At 43.8% G+C, this 26,693-nt stretch overlaps 1 protein-coding gene and 1 long non-coding RNA gene across 7 annotated transcripts in view; one reads left to right on the top strand and one right to left on the bottom strand.

Moving 5' to 3' along the window:
- The window catches only part of ACTN1 (actinin alpha 1), a 95,645-nt gene extending 71,325 nt beyond the window's left edge, over window positions 1-24,320 (bottom strand). For 3 of the 6 annotated variants that reach the window (XM_081851596.1, XM_081851594.1, XM_081851593.1), the window contains exon 1: window positions 24,042-24,259. In XM_081851596.1, coding sequence (XP_081707722.1) covers window positions 24,042-24,146 — 105 coding nt within the window. In that variant the 5' untranslated portion in view covers window positions 24,147-24,259. Of the gene's footprint in view, window positions 1-24,041 lie in introns of all 6 variants that reach the window. The other 3 variants (XM_081851592.1, XM_081851595.1, XM_081851591.1) reach the window with 3 other exon arrangements.
- Window positions 2,231-5,567, top strand: LOC309337257. The gene is made up of 3 exons (XR_014154144.1): window positions 2,231-2,450; window positions 4,149-4,718; window positions 5,435-5,567. It is a non-coding gene; the product is annotated as an uncharacterized lncRNA (long non-coding RNA).
- Window positions 24,321-26,693: the final 2,373 nt, after the last annotated feature.

Genomic DNA, 26,693 nt, shown 5'->3' with positions numbered 1-26,693 from the left:
ATACTTCCTTAGCAGCTCAAACTAGGTATGCATACTATTGTGATTAATACTTCTGATTTTAAAGATGCTCTCCAAACAAAGCAGGAATTAGCTATCCTCATATTCAAAATACTTTCTCTCTCACCTCACCTCCTTACATATAGTAGGCAGTAGCAATGCTGTACTCCACTTAAAGAGAGAGAGAGAGAGAAACCTAGCCAACTGAATTGAGTCACAGATATGAAGAACTTAAGACACATAAAGCTGAGATCAGCTGCCATGGTAACCAAGTAACATGGTAACTAATCTAGATTGTCCCAATTTGGAGCAGGGTGAAAAGGAGAAAGTGGCTGCAGATGAGAAACAAGTCAAATTTAAACATAACGCCTAATCTGTTTGCCTTAAGAACTACGTAACATCCATTTAAAAAGAAAATAATTGCTAAGATTACAAAAGGCTGGATATGCCACACACAAAGATGAAGATGGTGGTGGGTATTCAAGTATGTTAAAACTACATCAACACTGATCTGTTATGACTTGGGACACCTGGTGCCTCTCCAGGTTCACTCCAGGTGGAGGTGTAGAGTGCATTGTGGCTGGGGAAAGTCCAGAGGGCCAGATATTGAGGCCTGGAGGGCCCCAGGGCCTGAGACTCCCCACTTTATTCTGGAAGTACTCAGCTGCAAGATCATCAGAAAAAACCATTTTGCTAAAACAAAACAAAGAAGTATGTTTGTGCTTTAGCTGCTTAAAACCATAATTTTAAACAGGAGCTATTCAAAGTTATTTTCCCCTCTCTTCAAAAACTGAGGCATCCACTTAATACTAGCACCCAGCATGTGTTCTAACCCAAGGAAAGTCTATAAAGTATGGCTGTGAAAAAGCTGTAGGAAAGATGTCATCATTTGAACAAACTTAGTCTCTATTTTTAGCACGTTTCTAAGTGTAATCCCCAATAGCTGTGTCCCGTTAAATACCATCTCTTGTCTGTAGGAATATTATGCATTTACGATAAATGAATTTTAGTTGGACACATGTGGGTATAGGTGTGTTACAGTTGCTTTTTACAAATATTAGTTCTATTGTTTCATAATAATCACTGAAGACAACTGTAATATAAGTAGTTGTGGACTGTAACTATTCTAGTTTATACCTTGAAACATAATAAAAGAGAGGAAGAGAGTGCCATTTTAAAAATGTATTGCTTTATGTATTCATGCCAATGGTGAAGAATCTCATTAGCGCACACACCTTGACATTAAAACTGATTATCCACACTGCTTAGGCCTGGTTTGCACAACACAGGAAGCCAAATTCTTTCCTACTAAGAGTTCACAAACAAGCAAGTTCCCAGAAAGGAGTTTAGAACAGCTTTGATCCCAACACTTTTAAGCCAATGTTTGTTCCTTATATTCTCTGCTGTGAAATTTCTTACAGACCAGCATGGCTACACTTGGTTTTTGGGGGAAAACAAAGAGTCAAATACCACACCAACAGCTAGAAACGCATGCTTTTTGATTAAACTTCATTTAATACATAACCAAAATACATTTTTCCAACCCTGCACAGCCCATTTTCTGTCTTTCACTCAGTGAGTGAATAAGTTAAAGCATTTGTAATATATTTCAAGCATGGCACCTTCCGAGTGTAAATTAATATTAACATGAGAATGCAGCAAGCTCTGTTTGTCTTGCTATCATACAGATTATTCCTTGGCAACAGTTGCTAAGCAAAACATTTAGAGTTTACTATCCTAAAAGGTGCTGGGCTCCAATTTAGATTATTAGCCAAGTGTAATGTTTCCATGTCAAATCTGGCTCACTTTCCAGGCATCCTTCTCGGCTGTCTCCTCCTTGCCAGTTAATCAAATGTTGAGTGCAAAAATAATAATAAAACTGAAGTGTGGGTAGCAGTGAACAGAAAATGAGGAAGAAGGGAATCTGCAAATAGTCTACTCTACCTCGCAAGAAGAGCAGCAGCTACAAGAAACAGACAATCCAGACTATACCGTGTACGGCTGACCCATTAGAAGAGATTGGGGCGGAACCTGTGGCCCTCCAGATTTTGTTGTACTCCAACTCCCATCAACCCCAGCCAGCAGACCCAATGATCAGAGATGGTAGGAGTTGTACTCCCCATACCAGAACTAGTGGAAGACACAATGATGTGTAAATGTTCTCCTACACAGGCACCGACCCACAGAGAGAATACATGGGCCCCTCATGTTGTACAAGAGCAGGGATCATTAATGGTAAATTCTGTCACTGGTCTGGCTGACAGCAGACTATGAATGGCCAGAGGTTCTAGCCTGCTGGGAGTTAGCTGTCAGTGACAGAGAAAGGGAGCTGAGACTTGAAGGACGCTCTGAAGGAGTCTCTCTGCCCCATGTATGTCTGAGCCCTTTAAATAAGGCAAACCTCTTTTTACTTCTCCTTAAACTACACCTTGATTGTCTTCAGTTTGTTATCAGTAAGTAAGTTATCATTTTCTTTTCTCTCTGGACCCTATCTGCTTTATCCAATCCCTGCTTTAGAGGGACCTAGTCTATTTAAAGAGTTGCCAAATGCTTCTTTTGAGGTCACAATTTCATCAATACATCCTTACCTGATCACATAAACTGGGATTAACTTTTGACGATCTAATTTCAGATTCAATCCATTGCTAAACCTGCTACCTCAGTCCATGCCATGTCTCTAAAATTCAATCTCCACCACCTGTATTTTCACTGGTTCCAATAATATCTGTCCATATTAATTGGTTTATTATATCCATTTCATATTAATAAGGTCCTGCCTTTTAAAGTTCACCACTCTTGCCGCTTTGTGCTCTGTTTTTTACATCTATATTCCTTCCTGTTCCTTTCATTCTCCTTATTCCAACCTTAATAACCACAGCCTCTCTTGGTTCTTTCCTCTATTCATACTCTAGGGCAGCATCTTATTGCCAGAAACCCCTTGCTCTATATACCCATGCTATTTCATCTTTAGCTACTGTAAAGAACTGCTCAAAGCTCACATCTTTTCCCATGATTTTTCTAACCAATTCTCTTTCTCCTTCCCCCCTCTTCAGCTTGGTGCCTCCTCTCTAGTTTCCAGTTACATTTCATCCCTTGCTTCTCATATACATTATGTCTACCTTAGATTGTAAGAAAAAAACAAAACAAAAGGGAGCATATAACCAAAGTGGTTATAAATAAGATTATATTAACCTCTCTTTAAATGGGATATGACCCATTGTGCACCCTTCTACATTTCTACAAAGAGACACAGAATATCATAGGACAAAAGGAAGCTGAGAGAAGAGCATTCAGAAGGTTAGAAATAACAAGAAAAATAGTTCTTAGATTATAAATCTGCGGGTAGATGCAAAGACAATTTAATAATTCTTTGAACAGCATCTAATTGCTTTAAGTGTTTGAGAAATGTTAATAATTACTAGTTGCAGGAGGCAAAACCTGGGGTGAAGCTACCCATTCACAAACACCTGAATAGAGCTTCCTTGCCTGGTCATTTGGAGAAGACTTTTCCTTACTCAGATGACACAAATGAGTGTATATTTACAGGGCTGATATTTTGCAATGATGGCTTTCCTTCTGGGAGGAGGTTGAATCATGTGGCCTTTTGATCCCTTCCAATGTTATAGTTTTAAGACTACAATACTTAATCCTAGCTAGTGATGGAAGATTTAAAAACCAGGGTCAGGCATTCTGGATTCCTGACAATAAATTTGTCATGATAAATCCTACATATTTTAGGCATGATTTATTACTTCAGAAGCCCAAACAGTTAGCATAACCTCATCAGCTGGAACTAAAGTGTACTACTGCAGGAAAACTTACGAGCACTCACAAGAAGCTGTATTTTTTTTTAAGTTTGTGAGACAATAAAAATATATTGCTTCCAGGTGTGCTAAAGAAAGGAGCAGGGAGGAGCACTGTAGGTCTTTTGAGTAGTATGCCAAATGCTCTGCTCGTACACTTTAAACCATAGCTTAAATTTAAACTAGAGTTTAAAGTGATGTGCAAACCAGGCCGCTGAAATTGAAAACAAGGAGACAGGCTGCAAATTCTGGGATTAAGGCCCATTGAACTCAGTGGTATTCACTTCCAAATAGACATGCATAGGTTTACACCTTGTGACTTTACTGTGGAGATTATTATTTTTTAAGGATATGTGGAACAAAATGACTCATGTATGCTACCACCATCAACCTTCCTTGCTCACTGCAATGATAGAAATGCATGGCTGAGCCACCAACAGTTTCAAATGCCTCAGAATCCCTGTTTGTTGTCTTAGGCTCAAGAACGGCCCTTCTTTCTATTTAGGTCTGTTTACATACAGCCTGTTTTAGGCTCCATACAGCACACAGAGTTCTAGATAAAGGACTGTGGCATTCCCTATAAGAGACTGAATGCACTCTTTAAACTACCTTCCCATAATCCAGTTATGCCATACATGAAAGAAAATGAACAAATGGCATGGGTGGCAAGTATTAGTCAGCCACCAGGGAGAGGAGGTGAGTTTTCTTTCTTCTTCCCAGAATGGCACAATTGGGGCACTATACAAAAAGCAGAAACTGGAGATAACAGCCGATCTTTTATCAACAGTAGCGTTGCTTCCTACTACTTCCCTTCCATGGCCATATCCATTCATGAATATACTGGAAAGCAGAAGCCAGGGCAGCTTGAAAGGGGAAAGTAAACTCCCCAAAGCACTGAGAACAGCAACACATTAAACAGTGAGTACAACAGCCAAGGTGAATAGTGGCAGAAGCGTTTAATATTTAATGGTAGCAGCAACTAATACAGTGGGTGTAGTGATGGTTTCACTGTCCAATTGTTGTTAAGCAGCAGAGATCAACTGAAGGCCATATATCAAGGTGTGTGCATGGCTAGGTAAGCTAGGACAGTGGACTGTATGTGTGCAAGGGAACATTTACACGCTGTTGTGTCTTCTTCTAGTTCAGAGGTGGGGATTTGGGGCCTCCGCATATTGCTAGACTACAACTTCCTTTGTCCCCAACCACTGGCCATGCTGGCTGAGGCTGATGGGATCTGGAATGCAATGACATCTGGAAAGCCACCTCTGCATTAGTTCTCAGAAAAAGGGATGAGAGGGCACATGGATATTTACAACTCTGCTCTCTAAAAATGCTCAACTTTAATGTTGTACTACGGGGGCAGCAGGGACAGCCCACCCATGAGGTAAGGGGAGGCAATTGCTTCAGGCAGCAGGATCCACAGGGGCAGAAGATCTCATTGTAGATCTTTATTCCCAGCTTGTTCCAAATATCTTCACTCAACCCTTCTTTCCTACCGGGGAGGGGAAAGTCATTTGGTGGTTTGCCTCACGTGCCAAAATGTCTTAGGCCAGCCCCTGAGGGACTGACTTGGGTACTGGGTAAAATTAGGATTCCATCCATTTCTTAGCAAGCCACTTGCCTTTGTCCTTCAGATCGTCCAATCTGGTTCATACAAAACTGAGCTGCAGAATCTCAAGAGAAATGCTATTAGGCATGTGATGAAATTAATATCAAAACCACCATCAATAATTGTCTCCTCAGTTCTCCAAGACAACTCTAACAAGAATCAGGGTTTCAGGTGTAGAGAAGAACAGCGTAGCGTCTTTTCCACAAATGGTTTTATATCTATATATCTATATATAAATTCTCCAGTCTGTCTTCAACATTTCAGCAAGCGCATTTGATGCAGTAGGAGATGCAAGCCTGTAAACACAGTGAATTAAGATCAGGTCTGCTCACCTTCCATTAATAGGGACACTTTGTACAGGATTTAATTTCTGGAACGAAATTGGAATTCCTGATAATCTGAAATTTTAACTAAAAACAAAATAAAACAGAGATGACTAAGTAACACTGGGTTCAGGGAATTTAAGTGGCGCTTCCGTGTCCTTTGCGGTTTTTTGGTGCATGCTGTGCTTCTATGTCATATCCTCTTCCTACAAACAACTTTTCGGCTCTCCGTTCTCTCACATTTCTTCTCTCATCTCTGGGCATAATATCCCCGCTCTGCACAGCACCTATGGCTCTGCAAGCACAGCATGCAGATTAAACAGGAGTAACCAAGCATGCAAATTAAGCATGTTTATGCAAAATTAACTAAAACTGCATATTTTGTGGGCAATGCTTTTGTTTGTTTGTTTGTTTGTTTGTTTGTTTGTTTGTTTGTTTGTTTCCTCCCCAAGGAAGAATGAATGGCTTTGACTCCTAAAATATGCCAAGATCATAACAAAGTCGACCAGACAAGAAAGGAGGAGGAGTGGCGTTATATGTCAGGGATGTGTATACCTGTGAAGAGATCCAAGATTTAGAACCTCAAAGCCAAAGTGAGAGCATTTGGGTCAAAATTAAGGGAGAAAAGAATAACAGGGACCTCATTGTGGGAGTTTACTATAGATCCCCAAGCCAAACGGAGGACATAGATGATGCCTTCCTGGAACAGATGGCCAAGCATGCAAAAGGAAGGGAGATAGTAGTAATGGGGGACTTCAATTATCCGGATATTTGCTGGATGTCAAACTCAGCCAAGAGCATAAGGTCAAACAGATTCCTCACTGGCCTTGCAGACAACTTCATTGTCCAGAAAGTGGGAGAAGCAACACGAGGAACAGCCATTTTAGATCTGGTCCTAACCAATGTTGATGACCTGGTTAGTGGGGTAGAAGTGGAAGGATCATTAGGCGCGAGTGATCATGCTCTTCTGAAGTTTACTATACAGCGGAAAGGAGCAGCCAAGCATACTAGGACTCAATTTCTTGACTTTAGGAAAGCCGACTTTATAAAACTTAGGGAAGTGCTGGGTGAGATCCCATGGACAGTAATATTAAAAGGAAAGGGAGTTCATGATGGCTGGGAGTTTGTTAAGAGGGAGATAGTAAAAGCACAACTTCAGGCAATACTAATGAGACGGAAACATGGAAGGTGCCTAAAGAAGCCAGGGTGGCTATCTAAAGAACTTTTAACTGAGTTAAGATTAAAAAAGGATGTGTACAAAAAATGGAAAAGGGGGGAAACCACCAAAGAGGAATTCAAACAAATAGCCAGCACGTGTAGACACAAAGTCAGAAAAGCTAAAGCACAGAATGAACTCAGGCTTGCTAGAGAGGTTAAAAGCAACAAAAAAGGCTTTTATGGGTATGTTCGTAGCAAAAGGAAGAACAAAGAAACAGTGGGGTCACTCAGAGGAGAAGATGGTGTAATGCAAACAGGGGACACAGAAAGGGCTGAACTCCTCAATGCCTTCTTTGCCTCAGTCTTCTCCGATAAAGAAAACAATGCCCGACCTGAAGAATTTGGAGCAAATGATTCAGCAGAGGAAACACAGCCCAGAATAACTAAGGAGATAGTACAAGAATACTTGGCTAGTTTAGATGTATTCAAGTCTCCAGGGCCAGATGAGCTGCATCCAAGAGTATTAAAAGAACTGGCAGATGTGATCTCAGAACCACTGACAGTCATCTTCGAGAATTCCTGGAGAACAGGCGAAGTCCCGGCAGACTGGAGGAGGGCAAATGTTGTCCCTATTTTCAAAAAGGGGAAAAGAGAGGACCCAAATAATTACCGCCCAGTCAGTCTGACATCAATACCAGGGAAGATTCTGGAGCAGATCATTAAGCAAACAGTCTGTGAGCACCTAGAAAGGAATGCTGTGATCACCAATAGTCAGCATGGATTTCTGAAAAATAAGTCATGTCAGACTAACCTGATCTCGTTTTTTGACAGAATTACAAGCCTGGTAGATGAAGGGAATGCAGTGGATGTAGCCTACCTTGATTTCAGCAAGGCATTTGACAAGGTGCCCCATGATATTCTTGTAAAGAAGCTGGTAAAATGCGGTCTTGACTATGCTACCACTCAGTGGATTTGTAACTGGCTGACTGACCGAACCCAAAGGGTGCTCATCAATGGTTCCTCTTCATCCTGGAGAAGAGTGACTAGTGGGGTGCCACAGGGTTCTGTCTTGGGCCCGGTCTTATTCAACATCTTTATCAACGACTTGGATGATGGACTCAAGGGCATCCTGATCAAATTTGCAGATGACACCCAACTGGGAGGGGTGGCTAACACCCCAGAGGACAGGATCACACTTCAAAATGACCTTGACAGATTAGAGAACTGGGCCAAAACAAACAAGATAAATTTTAATAGGGAGAAATGTAAAGTATTGCACTTGGGCAAAAAAAATGAGAGGCACAAATACAAGATGGGTGACACCTGGCTTGAGAGCAGTACATGTGAAAAGGATCTAGGAGTCTTGGTTGACCACAAACTTGACATGAGCCAACAGTGTGACGCAGCAGCTAAAAAAGCCAATGCAATTCTGGGCTGCATCAATAGGAGTATAGCATCTAGATCAAGGGAAGTAATAGTGCCACTGTATTCTGCTCTGGTCAGACCTCACCTGGAGTACTGTGTCCAGTTCTGGGCACCACAGTTCAAGAAGGACACTGACAAACTGGAACGTGTCCAGAGGAGGGCAACCAAAATGGTCAAAGGCCTGGAAACGATGCCTTATGAAGAACGGCTAAGGGAGCTGGGCATGTTTAGCCTGGAGAAGAGGAGGTTAAGGGGTGATATGATAGCCATGTTCAAATATATAAAAGGATGTCACATAGAGGAGGGAGAAAGGTTGTTTTCTGCTGGTCCAGAGAAGCGGACACGGAGCAATGGTTCCAAACTACAAGAAAGAAGATTCCACCTAAACATTAGGAAGAACTTCCTGACAGTAAGAGCTGTTTGACAGTGGAATTTGCTGCCAAGGAGTGTGGTGGAGTCTCCTTCTTTGGAGGTCTTTAAGCAGAGGCTTGACACCCATATGTCAGGAGTGCTCTGATGGTGTTTCCTGCTTGGCAGGGGGTTGGACTCGATGGCCCTTGTGGTCTCTTCCAACTCTATGATTCTAATAAGTGTTTCTTCCTCTCCTCCTTTAATGAATCCCAGCTGGGTTTTCCTGTTGCTTCCCCAGTCGCACCATAGGTCAAAACACACACAAGAACAAGGCACTTCAATCTCACAGCACATCTAGTCTGAAAACTGACAGAGCTTTGGCAGCACGACACACCACTGTTTCAACACTGTCACATCTTTCTTTTTTTGTTCCTCTCTAAGCTACCTTCCTCTGCTACCCACAACCCAAGTTACTTCAAGCCACAATACTGTGGGCTTTTTGAAGAGGCTTGAAATCGATATTCTTCATGATGCTTCCTCTCCTACACAGGAATCAATTTAAGCTTTGTGTTGTTTTTGCTAGCTGTTGTCCATAATGTGGGTTAGCAATAGAAGACAATGAATCTAGAGCAGTACAATGACGATTAGAGGAGGTGGGTGCATGTGAAGTGATTATTAAAGTAGCCAGACAGATAGAGGAAGGGGTAACAGAAGGGCAAGAGATTTTAGGTTTGTCACTACTTGCCCGAACAATGGAAGAGACAAAAGAAGAAAGTCAGGATCCAGCCATGAATGAATCAGCAGAGACAGCAGATTGACTCACTGAGACGTATTTAGAAAAATAAAGTTGTGCTTCAGGGCTTGGAAGCATATTTAATCTCTAGGCAGGAAAAGAAATACTGTATTTAATTTTAAAGCATTATTTCCCCTTTACTCTCCTCTAACCATATCGCTTCATGATTCTATTCCTTTATTGTGAGCTCTCAAAAGTGAGGGAAGCACTGTGAAGAAAATGCAGGGGAACAATAAATTCACAAGTACATTTTCCAGATGCTCTGTAAAAAGCGAGTGGCAATTGTCAAGTAAACACCTGGTATGGAAACACCCTCTCAGTACAACTGTTTGTGGACCATGCATCCATGAATAGGCAAGACTCCCAAAATCCCAGTTCAGGATCCGGCTTGGAAGCCATCATCGAGCATAAGGCAGGATACTACACAGCAATCAACACCAGAGGTCTCAGATAAAGACACATTATTCTGGGACAGAATCTGCTTAAAATATTCAATAAAAAATTTGAAACCTAGAAGAGTTATCCAGCAGTCAAAGATATTAAAACAATTTTTAAAAGTCCCCACTGCAACAACATGTGGATTTTAGGAGACAGCTCAAAAGAAATGATCTTGGTAGTCCTTGTGAAGTACCATACACAAACTGGGAGCACAAATACTTGAAACACACACTTAAAGGTACCGTATTTTTTCGTGTATAAGACTAGGTATAAGACATCCTTTAAAAATGTCAAAAATTAGGGGGTGTCTTATACATGGATACATCTCCCCCCATTTTCTTAAAACTGAGTCCCCCAAAACAGTCTTATACATGGGGCGTCCTATAGATGGAAAAATAAGGTATTTTAGCCCCAAATCCTTCTAGTTTTGATGTCCAGTATCTTGTCTGTCAGCCTTTCCCTCCTGCCAAGTTTCAGATTTTCCATACAAGTCTATGGCAGAGGTTTTTCCAGCTGTTTACAAAGACAGTATCCGTTTTAACATTCATACAGCACCACAGTAACGAATAGAATATAGCCAGTAAACAGTAAAACCATCAATCAATCAATCAATCAATCAATCAGTCAGTCAGTCAGTCAATTAATCTTTATTACGGTCAAAGAAAAGACCAGACAACAGAAATAGCAGTAATAACACATATATCTACATCAGTACCAAGGAGCAGAAGCAGTAGACAAAACTGAAAACTCATTAAGAGGGTGAGAGGAATTCCTGAAAAGCAATTGCAAAGGCCTCACTAGTAATGTGCCAGAGAATGGGTACATCAATTCAGGCAGCAGAATAGGTGCTTCTACGTATATTGCTTAAAAATCAAGAGTTACCAGTTTGACAGGGTTACCCTCTGTATTTACAGAATAATGTCTACATTATTAAAACATTAAGGCAGTTGGTGGGCTAGTATGTTAACCTTATTCTATCATACTTTAAACATTGTTACGTGCCACAGAAGGGTGTAACTATGAGCATTGCAAAATAGTCACTATAAGGTCATCTGTACATATATTTCAGGGGAAATGTTGAGAAATAAGAATTCCCTAAACTGTTGCCTTTGATGCACCTATTTAAATATCCCCCCAACTACCAATGGCTGTTCAGACAAGCACAGAGAAGGACCAGTCAAGGCAACTGATTGCACAATACTATATAAGCCTACTTAGTGTAGGATTGAAGCATGAATCAGGGACACTGAACAAAACCTCAGCCTTTACATTAAACCACATCTCAGGTTTCCAGGCCTTGAGGCAGAAAATGCCCACTCGCACATATAAAATAGCAAAAAACAAACCCTCTCACATTTGCCAACACTATGATATCAGCACTTGGTTTCATACCACGCTGAGCATGATTCGCTTCATCCCATCCCTCAGCATTCCAAGAACAGGAAACAACCAGCCCAGCCACATCCTCATAATAGGCTGCATCCAAGTGAGGGAGGAAAAATGCCCAGTTTCCTTTTGCATTCAGCTGCCTTGCAGCAACTTGAGCGCATTCCCGACTAGCAGATTTACCCCCAAGCTTCCATTGTGAGCAGCAGCCTGGGCCCTTTCCCCACCAAGGAACGAGGGTAAAGGTGAGGGGCTGGGAGTGGCAGAAAGCAGATGGTTGGGCACTGGGTGCATGTGAGAGGGGAGAAACGGAGCTGAGAAATTTGGGGAAATAAAAATGGAATGAAAGTGTGAGAGAGAAACAGAAGAGAAAGAGAGTAGAGGAGACAGAGGGAATGGATAATGTGCGGCATTTGTAAAGTGCCACAGGTTTTCCACTTTCAACCTCTCATTGCTAATGTAAATTAGGTTGTGCCTGTAACACAGCTTGGATTGATTTTGAGTGGCTTCCTTGTACCCTGCCAGTTTGCCATTTGTTGGGGAGGGGACAGGTAAATCATGGTCAGGAAAGGCTCCTCTGCATCTCTCCCCCCAGATAACAAAGTCACATGCTTTAATTCTTGGTTATACCATGGTGTAATTACACTCACACATAAATAGTTTTGCGATTTCTTTAATCAATTTAATTGTTTTTACAAATGAGATTAATTTAAGCATGCTAAGGGGTGATTAATGCACATTAAATGATCTTCAATGTACAGCCCAGGAGATTTTCTGCTGAAAAGCAGAAATATATTGGCAAACTGTCTTGGACCTGCCACTGCTCACCAGCATGATGTGAAAAACCTCTGAAAGCAAAGGGAAGCAATGTTTGCTTTTATTTCTCTGAACCAAGCCCACAATAGTTTCTCAGCTCCATAATAACAAGCCTCTTCATTAGGTTCTCGTTTCCCTCCCACCCAAAAATCACTTATTGGTTAGATATATTCTTGCAGTCTCCCCACTTTTCACCTGGTCCCTGGAATCAAGCAGCCATCCTGCACCTGCAGATTGGATCCCCTATTAGGGTGCAAAGCAAAATCTAGCGGTAGTGAACCTGCCTTAAGAGCTTGTGCCAAGGAGATGTTTGACAGGCCCTGAAATTTGGAACTTTTGCCAGGAATGAACTCAGATTTGGCTCCCTGCATATGGATCACAGTCATTCTTCAGGCATAAGTCCTATAAAATTTTGTGGGGCTTGCTCCCAGGTTAGGACTGCAGTTCTGCTTGCTAAGGTGTGATAAATACTGTAAATATAAACTGAAGAGTGCCCTCCACACACTTTTCTGTTTAGAGAAGCAGAAAAACTTTAGGAAAAGTCATGTGTTTTAAATGTATGGTTTATAAGATACGTATAGGGAAACAGAGCAATAGCCCCGCCACCAAGTGTTAGGTGTCAGGAATATCAGTACAGTGGTACCTCGGGTTACATACACTTCAGGTTACATACTCTTGTTAATCCAGAAATAGTGCTTCAGGTTAAGAACTTTGCTTCAGGATGAGAGAGGAAATCGTGCTCCGGCGGCTCGGCGGCAGCAGGAGGCCCCATTAGCTAAAGTGGTGCTTCAGGTTAAGAACAGTTTCAGGTTAAGAACGGACCTCCGGAATGAATTAAATACTTAACCCAAGGTACCACTGTACAGCAGTATGGTAGGAAATGGATACCAAAGAGGAAAACATTACAGCACAATAGGGAGATAACTCCTTGGCTCCAAACCCTGTCGCAAACATGCTATTGCCCTTCACTGTTAAAATACAACGAAAGAATCAGAATCAGAAAGAATCAGAAACAGGAAAATGAGTCTTTCCTAATTTTACTAAAACTTCCAGTTAGTTGCAAGGCCATTTGTTCGGCAACCTTTGGGTTGCTTCAACATTCTGTCCTTCCTCTCCCCGCCCCCCATCCAGCCTTTATTGCTGCAGCCATTGCCAAACAACCCACCGCCCTTATTACGCGTATTCATTCCTGCCCAAGACTTCATTTTGAGGCCTTGATCTTATCAGCTCAACGTTCTGTTGCTTGGCGCAGTTTCTGAGACAGGTCTGATAAGACTTAACTCACTAAGTAAAAAAAAAATCTGTTACTGCTTTATTAGGTCATGTATAGCTATTAAGAGTTCAGTCACAAAGCAGTCCCCACAAGTGGAGAGGGGTGAGGTGGGGTACCTCAGGCCTGGGTGCTCTCTGTCAAGCCCTCTGGACTGCTTTCGGAGTTCCACAGGTGGTGGTTGGATGGTGCCTTGTATGCCTTCTTCTGGCAACTGCAGCAGCCAAGCTGGGGCCAAACATATTGCTTTGCTTTCCTTTGGACCACATCAACGAGGTCAAGAGGAGGGTCTTGTCATCTGGGCAGCCCAGGAGCTCCATACACACTGCCCAGGCTTGTTCCCTGGGGAGGTCACTTTGGTAATAATAATAATAATAATAATAATAATAATAATAATTTATTATTTATACCCCACCCATCTGGCTCGGTTTCCCCAGCCACTCTGGGCGGCTTCCAACAAAAGATTAAAATACAATAATTTATCAAATATTAAAAGCTTCCCTAAACAGGGCTGCCTTCAGATGTCTTCTAAAAGTCAGATAGTTGTTTATTTATTTGACATCTGATGGAAGGGAGTTCCACAGGGCGGATGCCACTACCGAGAAGGCCCTCTGCCTGGTTCCCTGTAAATTCGCTTCTCGCCGTGAGGGAACCACCAGAAGGCCCTCGGCACTGGACCTCAGTGTCCAGGCAGAACAATGGGGGTGGAGACGCTCCTTCAGGTATACTGGGCCGAGGCCATTTAGGGATTTGAAGGTCAGCACCACCACTGAATCGTGCTCAGAAACATACTGGGAGCAACTTTGGTGCTGCTAAGCAGTGGTTTGACTTCACCCCCAGAGAAGTACTCCATTGCCTCTTGAGACAGATGGATGCCTACAGTCTGTTCCTAGTGGAAAACATCCAAGTGGAAACTGGAAAACATCCACATGGAAAGTCTCATCGTATGTCCACCTACTCTGCTGAGATGTGCTCAGTAAAGCTCAAAGACAGCCACTCTCTACACAGTGGCAGTGCAAAGAGTTGCTTCATGATGAGAAATGTGTTGTGTAAATTAGCCACTGTGCGGAAGATTTCACAAGCCAGCTGTTTATGGGCTTGTTGGACCTAAGCCCATGGTGGAAACTAAACCTTGGGATTTCCCTGCCTGGCAAGTATCTGTTCCAGGCCTGACATTCATCTCATGCTACTGTAATTAATTTGTAAAATCTGACTGACAGGTAAAGTTGCAAAGCCACTGTGGACTCTGCCACCTCACAAACAACAATCTGTGTTCCATAGAAGGGGTGAGTGAGAGCAAGTGAAGTCAGAGATGGCTAATGTATGGCCTGTAGGCTAGATGCATCCCAGAGCTATTTTTTCAGACTCCTTCTGGCCCTGACAATAATGTTTTCAATCTGTAATAGGAATAGAGATTCCACACTTTAATGTTAAATCTCTCTTTCAGGTTTTGAATGTATCACAGTACATATCTATGTATTATGTTATGGCCTGACAAATGTGCCTTACAACTATGAAGCCCTGACAGCTATATGGTGCCAGATTTATGGCAAATATATTTAAGGCATCAGTGAGGATTAGAGAGTTGCTTTCATGCTGCAGAGCAGCCTTCCTCAAGCTGCTGCCCTCCAGTTATTTACTGAACTTCATTTCCCATAATTCCCGGCCATTAGCCATGCTGGTTGACACCGATGGGTGTTTCAGTCCAAAACAGCTGGAGGGCACCAGGTTGGGGAAGACTGTTCTAGTGCAAGTAAAGATGCAATGATAGCCAGTGTTAAATCTTTCTCAATACATTGCACAGATCTGCACACCCAAAACTGCGGTTGATCTTACTTCATCTTCATATCAGTAGCTGTTGCAGTCTAGCAGATACTGTGCGGGGCTGAGAAGAGGAACCGAGTTTCAAAACCCTAATTAGTCATCAGAACTTCAAGCAGACATGCACAGATTAGGACTCAGCCGATTGTAACATCACAACTGACCAATTTACCCAAATACATGGATTGCACATCTCACTGCACCACCATACTGATAAAGGGCAAAATATTAGGGATCACTCCCTAAGCGTCATTAGGGGCCAAGCTTGATGATGTGGGAGGAGGATAAGTTAGGCTGCAACATCATAGTAGATGTATTACTCTCTTGTGCTAACCTTTGGGACCCAGTTGTGGAAAGGAAGCATCATACACACACACACACAAACAAGTGGGAATTATTTGGTGGGCATCTGGGAGGGAAGTAATAATCTGTAGGGGAAACCTGGATGGGAAATGAATCTGCAGAGAGAGAAACATCTCAGTCAGGTCATGTAGGCTAAGGAGTAGTTGCTTAACAACTTCAGAAAACCCCTGCTGGGTCAGACAAATCTTCATATTGCCTAGCATTCTGTTTCTAACAGCAGTGAGTCAGGTGCCTCTGGGAACCACAGAAGCAGGGTGTTTCAAGAGCAGTTTTCCATGCAGATCCAGCCCATAATAAGCAACATATTGTTGTGACTTTGCAAGTGTCTGCCATGCCTAAAGAAGTGTAGTTTACCAGTCCAGGTCCTAAGGGCCTTGCAGCCCCTATCAGTTGTGAGAGTGCATGGCAGAGGTGGGCAGAATGAAGATCAGCATCTACTGGCAGGTGCTCTGGGAGATTTGCAGTTGATCGGCAAAGATTTCCGACTCCCAACTGCTTAATAATTGCAACAACAAAATTATTTATTCTACTTAAATTAGGTAGTTAAAACAAAGTAACCAGGACTTTGTACAATTCCCATCACAGCCAATATTCTTACCAGCTGCAGTAAGAAAAGTGGGAGAATCATAACTGCTGTTGCAAAGGATGGGCTTTATTATTTACCATGCAGCATCTAGGAGGTGGTTCAGGCATTTTCCTTTGAGTAAAAACCATATTCACTAGCATCTTAATGCAGACTTTATGGTTTCTGCTGTGGCTTGTTTATCCATACATCAGCTTGTCTCAAAGGAAGGGGTGGGGGAGGAAATTAAGAACATTTTGGCATGCTTTGAAAAGGAACACATGAAAGCTTCTCGAGGGGGAAATACAAATGTGCCGAGAAAAACCAACCAAGAGAGGTTATTTTATAGAGTATGAGTTATGAGCCTTTTTTTTTTAACTCTAAGGGTGGGGCCAGCAATTTAAGGGGGGGGGGAATGGGCCCTTGGATGACCATAAGTAGCACTTTAGATCCCAGATGAATTGTCCAGAAGTTTCCTAGAAAAAGTGGCTGATGTTTACTGGGCATTATGTGTGAATTGAGCTAGTAAGTTCATGGCAGAATCATAGAGTTGGAAGCGGCACAATCATGGGTCATCTAGTCCAAACCTCCGCAATGAAGGAGACAGATTGCACTGGATCTTGTGCTTATATTATCTGAATTTCCTGCTTTCTCTTATAACCAAACAGTTGTAATAACAGAAAATTTGTGAAGGAAATGTTAATGCTTTCTACTCTAAATAAACCATTTTTCTATACTGTGAAAAACAAATTAGTTCTAATTTGATTCTTCCCTCTGTGTGTGAGAGAGAGGGAGGCTGGAGAATCATCCTCCCTTCTCTCCATCCTCCCCTCAATAAACTGCCCCAATAAATGCCATGCCAGCCCTGTAATCAAGGCATTCAAAAGGGAAATAGATAGAGTCAGATGATGGTTGGGGTTACTATAGCGTGTGGCTCTCTTGCAAGAGGCCATTGGTAGGACAATAATTTGGAAACTGAAAGCTACTGTCACAGGATGCTTACCCTTTGAGAAGGGGAAATGATTTGGAGGTTAAAGGTAGGGACTGAACTACAGAACAAATCACAGCATATTCTTCACATGTTCTGTTTCTTTCCCAAGGGCTGTTGTCTCAAGCCTTTTTACTGGGATGAACATCTGGGATGGGGGTCAAACAAACCATGGTTAAGGAAAGGTGCTGGGTTCACAGGTAAATTCCAAGTCATAGCTTAAACAAAAAGCTTATAAGCCAACAACAGAGCAGGGTTTCATATCAAGGTGGTTTTTTTGGAGTCAAGAGAAAGTGCCAGTCCGAGTAGCTTGGCAGGGTGGGTGGGACTTGTGTCATCCCCACCTTTTGCAGGCACTGGTGTCCAGGTGTAGGCCTTCGGTCCTCACTAATCCAACAGTCCCTTCACCTGTCCTTTCTATCTGCTTGTCTTCATTGCTGACTGAAGCCTCAATACACATCCAGAAAAGAGCATTCTACCAGAGGCACAGGTGCTTTTCATGTATCACCTTCTACAACCCAGCCAGCTTGCATTCATGAAACAGCTACTACAACCCAGAATAGTGCATGTGGCAAATCAAGGTTTACAGCCAGCCTTTGTTTGATTTAGGGCACAGCCGTCACCCTCCCTCCTTACCCTCCTCCAAGCCTAATGGAAAGCAGTTTGTGAAAGTTGGATGGCTTTCAAAATCGGCTTTCAATTGCGCCCAATTTCTTGTGTGAATTAGTAACATACTCAGCAGACTCTGACACACCCCGTGAAACATAAAACTCAAGAAAACAGTTCCACAGGGCACATATCTGGGGTGTATGAATTAGTAATACAAGAGACACTACTTCTCCATGTCTACAAACTCAGCAAAACCTCCCACATCTGTAACACAAGAAGCTACCTTTACTCTAGAGCAATTTGCCTCTTTTGTTGGGATCCTTCTGGGAATTCACAACACTGTGCAAATAACATTTGTGAGGTGACAGCTAGGGCACCATGCATTAAAAACATCCTGTATAATGTGTGACTCCTGCAGAGTTGTTTGTGAGACCTCTAAACATAACCCTCCTACTAATTATTCACCTAGCTATTCTCTCTCTCTCTCTCTCTCACACACACACACACACATACCCCCCCCCCATATTCCTTTGCAAAGTATATTTCAGATTGCTTACGCTTTCCGTGTGCTCTTAGAGGCCTCTCCTTTAAAGTCAAGGTTGGGTTATTATTCTGTTTAACTGGTTTGCTTTCCAACCTGGGCTAGCTAAGTAAAAACATTATTCTTGTCAACCCGTAAGTTAATGTAACAGCCTTGTGGGCAATGTATTCTCATATAATTTGACACCCAGAGGACTTGCGAGAACACAAAATTAGCTACTTTAACCTGGTGAGTTGCCTTCCTTTTTAGGACTAGTTTACTGTAACAATTTTAAATATTAAAAAACACAAGAATGTATTCTTGATCCTAATGAGAAAATAGGTTTAGTCAGTGCAAAGAACAGCTTGGGGTTGATAGGGTGGCTGAGTGCATTATTTTCTGAGTCAGGCTTGCTGTTTACCTTTGCAAAGATTACAAAGCACATTTTAAAGCCAACTTATAAAGGCGACTGCCATGGAAGTAGCTGAAATGTTTCCCAAATAGGGGAAATATACTATTGTCCACTGAGATGCCATGTTTGGAAACACTGGGCATTGTGAGCAAGTTCTTCAAACAAGTGCCATGTAGCAACCTGACTTCCTTTGGTTATGAAACCAGAAAAATCTCACTGGTTGCAAAATTAGCAGTTAGTTGCATGAGGTTTCAGGAAATGTTCGATTCTGCCAACTTTACAACAGAAAACTCTAACCTGCCTGCAACATGCCACAATTAAATGAGCCCAAGTTTCATTGAGTTTCAATAAGAAACAGTGGTTAGCCTATAAAAGCTGTGCCAGGGCTACTACAGAAAGTTATTTTTACTGGGGAATGAAAGGTCAAGGTTGGAAGTTCTATTCAAGCAATTCAAAAGGAACTTCAAAAAAAAAAATTGTATTAAAAGAAAAAAGCACACTAACCCCGTAATTCAAACCTCATGTAGAAAGTGCAAAGCCTATATGGAAATGTATTTAATGTAGATGTATGTTTATCATATTTTGAATACGTTTATGAATTTTTATTATCATATTTTATTCTTGAAAATTGCATTGGGACTTGTTGTGGGAAGTGATTTGTAGATTCAAGAAACATAACCTAACCTCTTTCTTTTAAATGAATTCATGCTATGATGAGCTTTTTTTAAAGTTTTAAAATAGAAAACCTGCCTGCAAGACACACACACTTATGCCAACACCACACATGAGCAGAAGAGCTGAACAGTCCTTTTCAGGTTGGTGAGGTCCCAAGGCTGGTTTTTGAGAGAAGGCAAAACATAGGAAACTGCCTAATACTGAACAGACTAACAGAACAGCACATCTATTTCCGTAGTCTCTACACTAACTGGCAAGGTTTCAGAAAGGTGAACTCTACCTGGAGGTGCCCCAAATTGAACCCAGGATCTTCTGCAAGCAAAGCACTGAGCTATGGTCCTTCCTACACACCAGATATTAATCCTGTTCACAATTCTCCTCTGTCTGGGTCAAGGCTTATTTATTTATCTATTGACTTAAATGCTCAGGCAGCTTCTCTCTGTATATCTCCATAGACAACAGAGACTCAGTGGAAGGTGAGAAAATCTCATGTGCATGCTGGAATACCACCAAGGGGAGACACATTAAAATTCAGGGTCCAATCTACATGGAAGTTTTGGTGTGAAAAGAGATGTGCTGTCACAGGCACTGGTGACTTTAGCCCATTTTTCTCCCTGTGGTTATGAGGCCAGCCCCCTTACCAGAAGCCACAGTTTCTAGCCTATGAGAAACATACTTGCTTTGTCACACTTCCTACATGAAAGTACCAAACTGCAAGCCACAGCACAGCCAAACTCCAATCACATTTCTTTTGCTTTTCAAACTTTATGAAATCACACCAACCACTAATATATCGCCCTTGGATCCCTCCCTAAATCAATATTTCCCCATACTTCTCCTTTCCTACCTTCTCCAGCTTGCTGATGCTATTCCTCCCCCACTGCTCATCGTCTGTCGTTCCCAAGAGCACATGCAGAATTATTCCTTTCCCCTCCAGTATCTTATGTCCTGCAGTTTGAGAAACATGTGGCTACCCTGCAGCCCTCCATATGTTGCTGGACTACAACTCCCATCATCCACCACCATTACCCATTCTGGCTGGAGCTGATGGGTGTCAGAATTCAGCAATATGGAGGGCAGAAGGTTCCTCATGCTTAGTTTACAGAGAAATGCCAAGTGGTGTTGCAGATCTGCTACTCCAAGTGCTGCTTTGGTCCATAGGACAGCATTAATAATGAGACTTTGAGCCAAATCCCAGCTTACCTGCAGATTCACTAGATAACTCCTATACAAGGGAAGAGTGACTTACAGGGATACTAGAGCATGTTAAGGAAATGTTGTTACACACCCTGAATGTTCACAGATTTGTAAAGTTGGAAGGGACCCATGAGGGTCATCTAGCTAGTGCAAAGAAGGGATGTAAGAACTTACTAACGTTAGTTTTCCAGAGTAACTGGAAAATATTTGGAATACAAAATAATTGAAATTTAGGTTCATTTAAAATAAGGACTAATTTGTCAGACATTCTCCTTGCACTCCCAAATCAGGGGATGGCCTACAAGGAATGCCCATATGACCCATTCATCTGCAAGATTGCGTAAGTTGCATTAATTGCCAGTTGGCTCCTTGACAAAGTTCGGGGTGCTGCTGGTTTTTAAACTATAAAACCAAACAGTGTGATCCTATGCATTTCTGTTCAAAAGTAAGTCCCAGAGTTCAACCTAATTCCCTAACAAGTGCCTTTAGGATTGGAGTTCTACAAAGCTTGAGCTCACTATGCCTTAGGGACTACGTTATATTTCTGGACTAAAACTCCCACCATACTTAGCCATAGGACATACCAGCTGGGACTGGTGAGAGGGAGTCCCAACAATATCTGAGGAGCCACAGGTTCCTGTCTCCTGCCTTACAGCAGACTGTTCACAATGTGAGCCGATCTCGTTAAGAGTGACAGATTCAGCTCTGCTTGGATTTTCCCCATGGTTAAAAGGTTAGAATAACAGGGGCGCAGAACAGGGTCTGATCAGTGCCCCCCAGCACTTTGGAATTAACTACTAATACTATGAAGCCTTTTAAAGTTCTTCCAGTTGTAACGTTAAGATGCATACACTAGAAACTTATCTTCTACCCAGTTTCAACAGTATTTTATATTTTGTCTTGAAATTATGAGCTTTAACGATACTTGATTTTTATGAAGGATTTAAAAATTTTGTTTACTGTCTTTATATGCTGATTTCATGTAAATTCTGCTTGGCATGTAGACATTAACTGCGAAAAAAAAGAGAGATAAAATAATTTGTCTATGAGAAATGAGGGACAAATCTCTTTGTTCTACTATATACAGAATTTCTCCCTTTGCTGCACAAAGTTTACTAATTAGAACAACATGACGTTTTAAGAAAAAAAGGGGGTGAGACTGAAGAATCATCTGCCCATAACTCTTCTGTGGTAATTTAACTCTCAGTAGCAACTTCTGCTGCATCCCATGGGCCAGCAATTTAACATTCCCACCGCATGGACTGAGAATTAAATTACCACTCCTCTCCCTTTTGTTGTCATGCCAAGGTCATCTGCCCTGCACCCCATTCTTCAATGAGCACCCTTGTTTTCCGGGTTTGTTTCTCTTGTCTTTATTTTCTCTACAAAGCCTTGTCAAGGCAGGATGCATATCGCTGACTGGAGTTCTTTAATTAACTTAGCCTCCATTGAAGGCACATCATCTTAAAGTATCTATACATCTTTTCATAAACTAGGCAAGGGGAACGACAACAGGGTATTCTCCAATTAGTCAGTCCCTTGGATTGATACATTCCCACCTTTATTCAGAGCTCCTTGGGAGGGGAGTCACTTGTTGCTGTTTTTAAAAATATGCTTCTTTTACCCACCAGACTTCCATCAAAGTCCTTTTAATGTGGCAAAATACATACAAAGCTCCAGCCAGACACGCAGAAGCCATTCCCTCTGCTGACCTCTTCTGTGTGTCACATAGCTAGGAGTCAGCTTTGCCAAATGCTTCCCCTCCTCTTCATCGGGCTTTGCCGTCCGACAAATGACTAAAGGGAAATGTTTAAGGGCTTAGGATTCCAGAGTGAGCTAATACAGGATGCCTTTGGTTATTGGGGGGGGGGGGGCAGAGAGAGAGAATGAAGAAGCTAGAACGCCTCCTAACCTCCCTCCCCCGCCTCCCTAAATTTAAAAATGGGATGAATGTTACCATTTTTGGACATGAGTTTTGCACAAGCCCAGCCCTAAACCGCACCATTCAAAACTTGAAGTGAGCCACCATCCCGCTAGCGAAGGGCAGAGAGCGAGGGAGAGCGTGGCTCTGCGCGCAGGCGGGTCACGAACACCACCCAACCCAACCCATCGGCCTGACACAGCCCCCGCTTCGGATAACCTGGACCCCCCACTTCCCCGCTCCGGATTCTCGCCCTACAAGAAAGAACTGCAGGCCGCCGGCACGAGGCCGCTGGCCAAAGAGATCTGGTTGCTCGACCTTCCCAAAGACACCTTTAGATTTCTGGCGGCTGGAAGTGGGGAGGGGACAACCCCTCCTTTAAAGCAACTTCCCTTGGCGGGTAACTGCTTCGGGAGAGGAAGTGTTGCCGTTCAGAATGACACTGGGTGGCAGGGAACACGCGCTACCTACGCGCCGCCCTCCCCGCGGGGCGAAGGAGAGGGAGCCCCGCTGCTTCCACCTAGCAAGGCAACAAAGCGCGCAAACTGCCCAGCCACTGACTTCCCTGCTCGAAGAGCCCCTCCGGGAAGGTGGCGTTGCGAAACGCTGGAGAGGCCAGCCCAGCCAGCCTGTCTCCCGCCCGCAGGCGAGGAAAACATCTGTTGCTGGAGGAGGAGGAGGTGGAGGAAGGAAGGCAGGCAACTTCGGCGCCGAGGCATTGAGCAACGCAAACGGCTCCGTCCCTTTACCTTCCGCCACCCTTTCCGCGGCCGACCGCCTTATTTCAGCAGCGTCTCCCCCTCCCCCTTCTGCACGTCACCTCCGCTGCCTTTCGCTAGCAACCTCATGCTTGCCTCTGACGGTGTTTCTTTTTAAATAAAAAAGCTTTTTATTTTAGGGGAAAAAGGCTACATACGGGCAAAGCATGATCTGGCAAAGCTGGTCTATTCCGAACGAAATAGATCCCTAGCCAAGCCTATGGAAGAACTTTAACCCCTGCCCTACTGCGCGTGTGTTTTAAAGGGAGTTCTTGGTTATTATGAGCCCTCTCCAATTATTGCGCCCTGGGAGCGAGACGCCACCGTCCACACAAGACATTATTTCCGTGTCAGATCGGCCACGGTGGGGACGGCGGAGGAGGAGGTGAGCGAGCGTGCGTGAGGGAGGGAAGCGGGCAGATCTCCCGTGGAGACAAATCCTTAGCCGCGCTGGGCTGAGCGTCGCGCCCACCCCATCCCCGCCGCCCGCCCAGACACCAGAAGACGGAGAGGAATGGAACGGCGCTGAAATTCTTCCACGAGGTTCCCGAGGAGAGGGCGGCGGAGGCGCAGGAGAAGCGCCTGGTATCCTGGGCTCAGCAGCTGCTCCGGATCTACACAGCGTGGGCAAAAATCAGGGGGCAAATGGAAACTGCACAGCAGCATGTGCGGGTTGGCGGCGCCCACGAATCTCCTCGGCGGCGCCCCACGGGATGCCGATCCCACACGCTCCCTCCACGCTCCCAGATTCCGCCGCCGCCGCCTCCTCGGTCTCATCTAGACTGATGGGGCTTCTGCTCCCCTCCCCACCGCCCACCGCCGGAGGGAGGCGAGATCCAGGTTTACCTTCCTCTGTTGCTTTTCCCAAGCCGGATCCAAAAGTAGATCCCTGTCCCAGTCGTCCTCGGGCTGCATGTAGTCGTTGGTTTGCTGAGAGTCATAATGATCCATTCCTGCGAGAGGCTGCCGGGGGTCCTTCGGTGCTGCTTCGCCTCGTCGGGGCTGCTGGGCTCGACAGCTCCCTGCTGCTGCTGCTGCTGCTGCTGCTGCTGCTGCTGCTGCTGAAGGCGCAGCTCCACTTGCAGCGAGAGCCGAGAGAATAAGGCAGCTCCCCCTGCCAGATCGCAATCTAATCTTCGCACACACCGAAAGGGGTGGGGGGTGGGCGACAAAGCGGCCCTGCCTCCCGATTGACCTTATTGGTTCAGCGGAGTTGCCCAAAGTTCATTTTCGAGGGCCACCCTAACCCCGATTGAGTCTCTCCGGTGTCAATCGCAACTTCCAGCGGCTCTTATAGGTCGGTTTAAGAGCGCTTTCCTCTCCCCCTCCCGGCTCGAGTTTCCTTCCCTCTGCACATGTGACGTCTGAATTTCATCTGCTCCGTGGGAGCGGCGTGGTGACGTCTCCCTTGAGTTCGGGGGGGGGATTTTACAGTTCTAGTCCCAGAAGCTGCTGAGAGGACAAATATGCGGTTTTAACCTACTGGTGCCCGTGGTCATGTGTTGCAAAGCAATGCAAGGAATGTGAGGGGACTCGGTAGGATTCAGCGCCTCCTTTCTCTTACGTGGAGCAGAGAGTCAGTCACCGTTACGAGAAGTTCGGTGTCCGTGAGAAGCTCCTGCAGCGGAAGACACTGGGAAACAAAGCTGAAATGAAGTGGGGTTTGTTCCCACCTTTGTTTTACGTGCTCTCTCCCCGCCCTCTCATAATTTAAGAGGAGATTTGCTTCTGGCTGCCTACAAACACTTCACACCTACAGCTCTTAAAAGATAAAAATAAAGGCTTGTGATTTGTTTTATTTTTTGAGGGGAAGGAACCCAGCATATTCAGTAGATTGCCAAATTTGAACGGAATCTAGTAGCAAAATTTCGAATGCAACATTTGAATTTACTAAATGCTTACCCACTAAAACTTTGATCTCTGCAGGGACAGAATTTCTGAAGGGCATTTCATCCTTTTCAGAATACTGTTATTTTAGGATAGCAACATATTAAAAGGGTTTGTGAGAAATACTTTGTGAGAGTTTCCAATCCAAAAGGCAAGACACTTTGAATATTGTTGGATCAAGACTAGGCCAGGGAGGAGGAACCTACAGCCATGCAGATATTGCCAGGACTCTCAGCTCCCCCCCCCCCAACCATGGGCATAGCAGGGGAGGGCAGCTGCCCCCCTAGATCAAGCAAAACAATCGAAATACTTAACTAACTGACCAATCACATCAGTTCTGCCCCTCCCCTAACAAAAGTCCTGCCCCCCCCCCAAAAAAATCCTGGCTATGCCCATGCACCTCAACTCCAGGTGATGGAAGCTGCAGTAACTTTTTTAGCTGTGGTCCTGTGGGAATTATGAGCCCATAGGCTCCCTATCCATGCCCTGGAACCAATTTAGATAACTCTGGAAGCTCACAAACAAGGCATGAGGAGGATTACTAGAGGCCTCCGTCATGGTATGTTCCCAAGCATCTGGATCTGTGAAATCTGCTGCACCCAACCCTGAAGGTTCTTACTCATTCTCATGCCTTGTGGCAGAAGGAAGACATATCCGGCATGAATTTGTCTAGTTCCTTTTAAAAAGCCATCTAGGTGCCATCGTGACATGGTGTGGCAGCCAATTTCATATGTACTTCCTTGAGTTTGTTCTCCTGAATCCACTGCTAACCAACTGCACTGAGTGACCCCAAGTTAGTTCTAGTCTATGAGGGGACGCGGGTGGTGCTGTGGGTAAAACCTCAGTGCCTAGGACTTGCCGATCGTATGGTCGGCGGTTCGAATCCCCGCGGCGGGGTGACCTCCCGTCTTTCGGTCCCAGCTCCTGCCCACCTAGCAGTTCGAAAGCACAATTAAGTGCAAGTCGATAAATAGGTACCGCTTTATAGCAGGAAGGTAAACGGCGTTTCCGTGTGCTGCTCTGGTGGTTCGCCAGAGCAGCTTTGTCACGCTGGCCACGTGACCCGGAAGTGTCTGCAGACAGCGCTGGCCCCCGGCCTCTTAAGTGAGATGGGCGCACAACCCTAGAGTCTGGTACCTTTACCTTTTATGAGGGGGTGGAGTGTTGCTTTCTACACCAACCATGCCTAGTCATATTCTGATTTTATGCAATGCTATGGCTTATTATCAATTATTGCAAGTAATGAATTCCCTATAGGAAATTGCATATTTTATTTTGCTGCTGTTTAACTTGACAAATTGTAGAAGCTTAAAAAGATGGATTGTATCCAACTAGGTTTTACTCAGAGCAGGATTACTGAAATCAGTGGACCAAAGTCATGTCTATTAATTTCAGTTTGTCTACTCTGAGTATGACTAACATTGGGTACATTAATTTAACCAAAACCTTTCTAACCAGGAGAACTTATCACATAGAAAATTACAGAGTTTCATGTTTTGTTCATATCTACTTTGCACAACTAAGCCTGTGAAATACAAGTCAGTTGATCCTGTGTACTTACTCTCAGGAAGACTGCACTTCAACTTCTGCAGATGTACTTCAGATTTTATA

This window comes from Podarcis erhardii (genome assembly GCF_964252035.2).
Source record: "Podarcis erhardii genome assembly, chromosome: 1".
Taxonomy (NCBI): domain Eukaryota; kingdom Metazoa; phylum Chordata; class Lepidosauria; order Squamata; family Lacertidae; genus Podarcis; species Podarcis erhardii.
The sequence above is the reverse complement of the archived record's forward strand: the minus strand, read 5'-3'. Positions and strand labels throughout refer to the sequence as shown.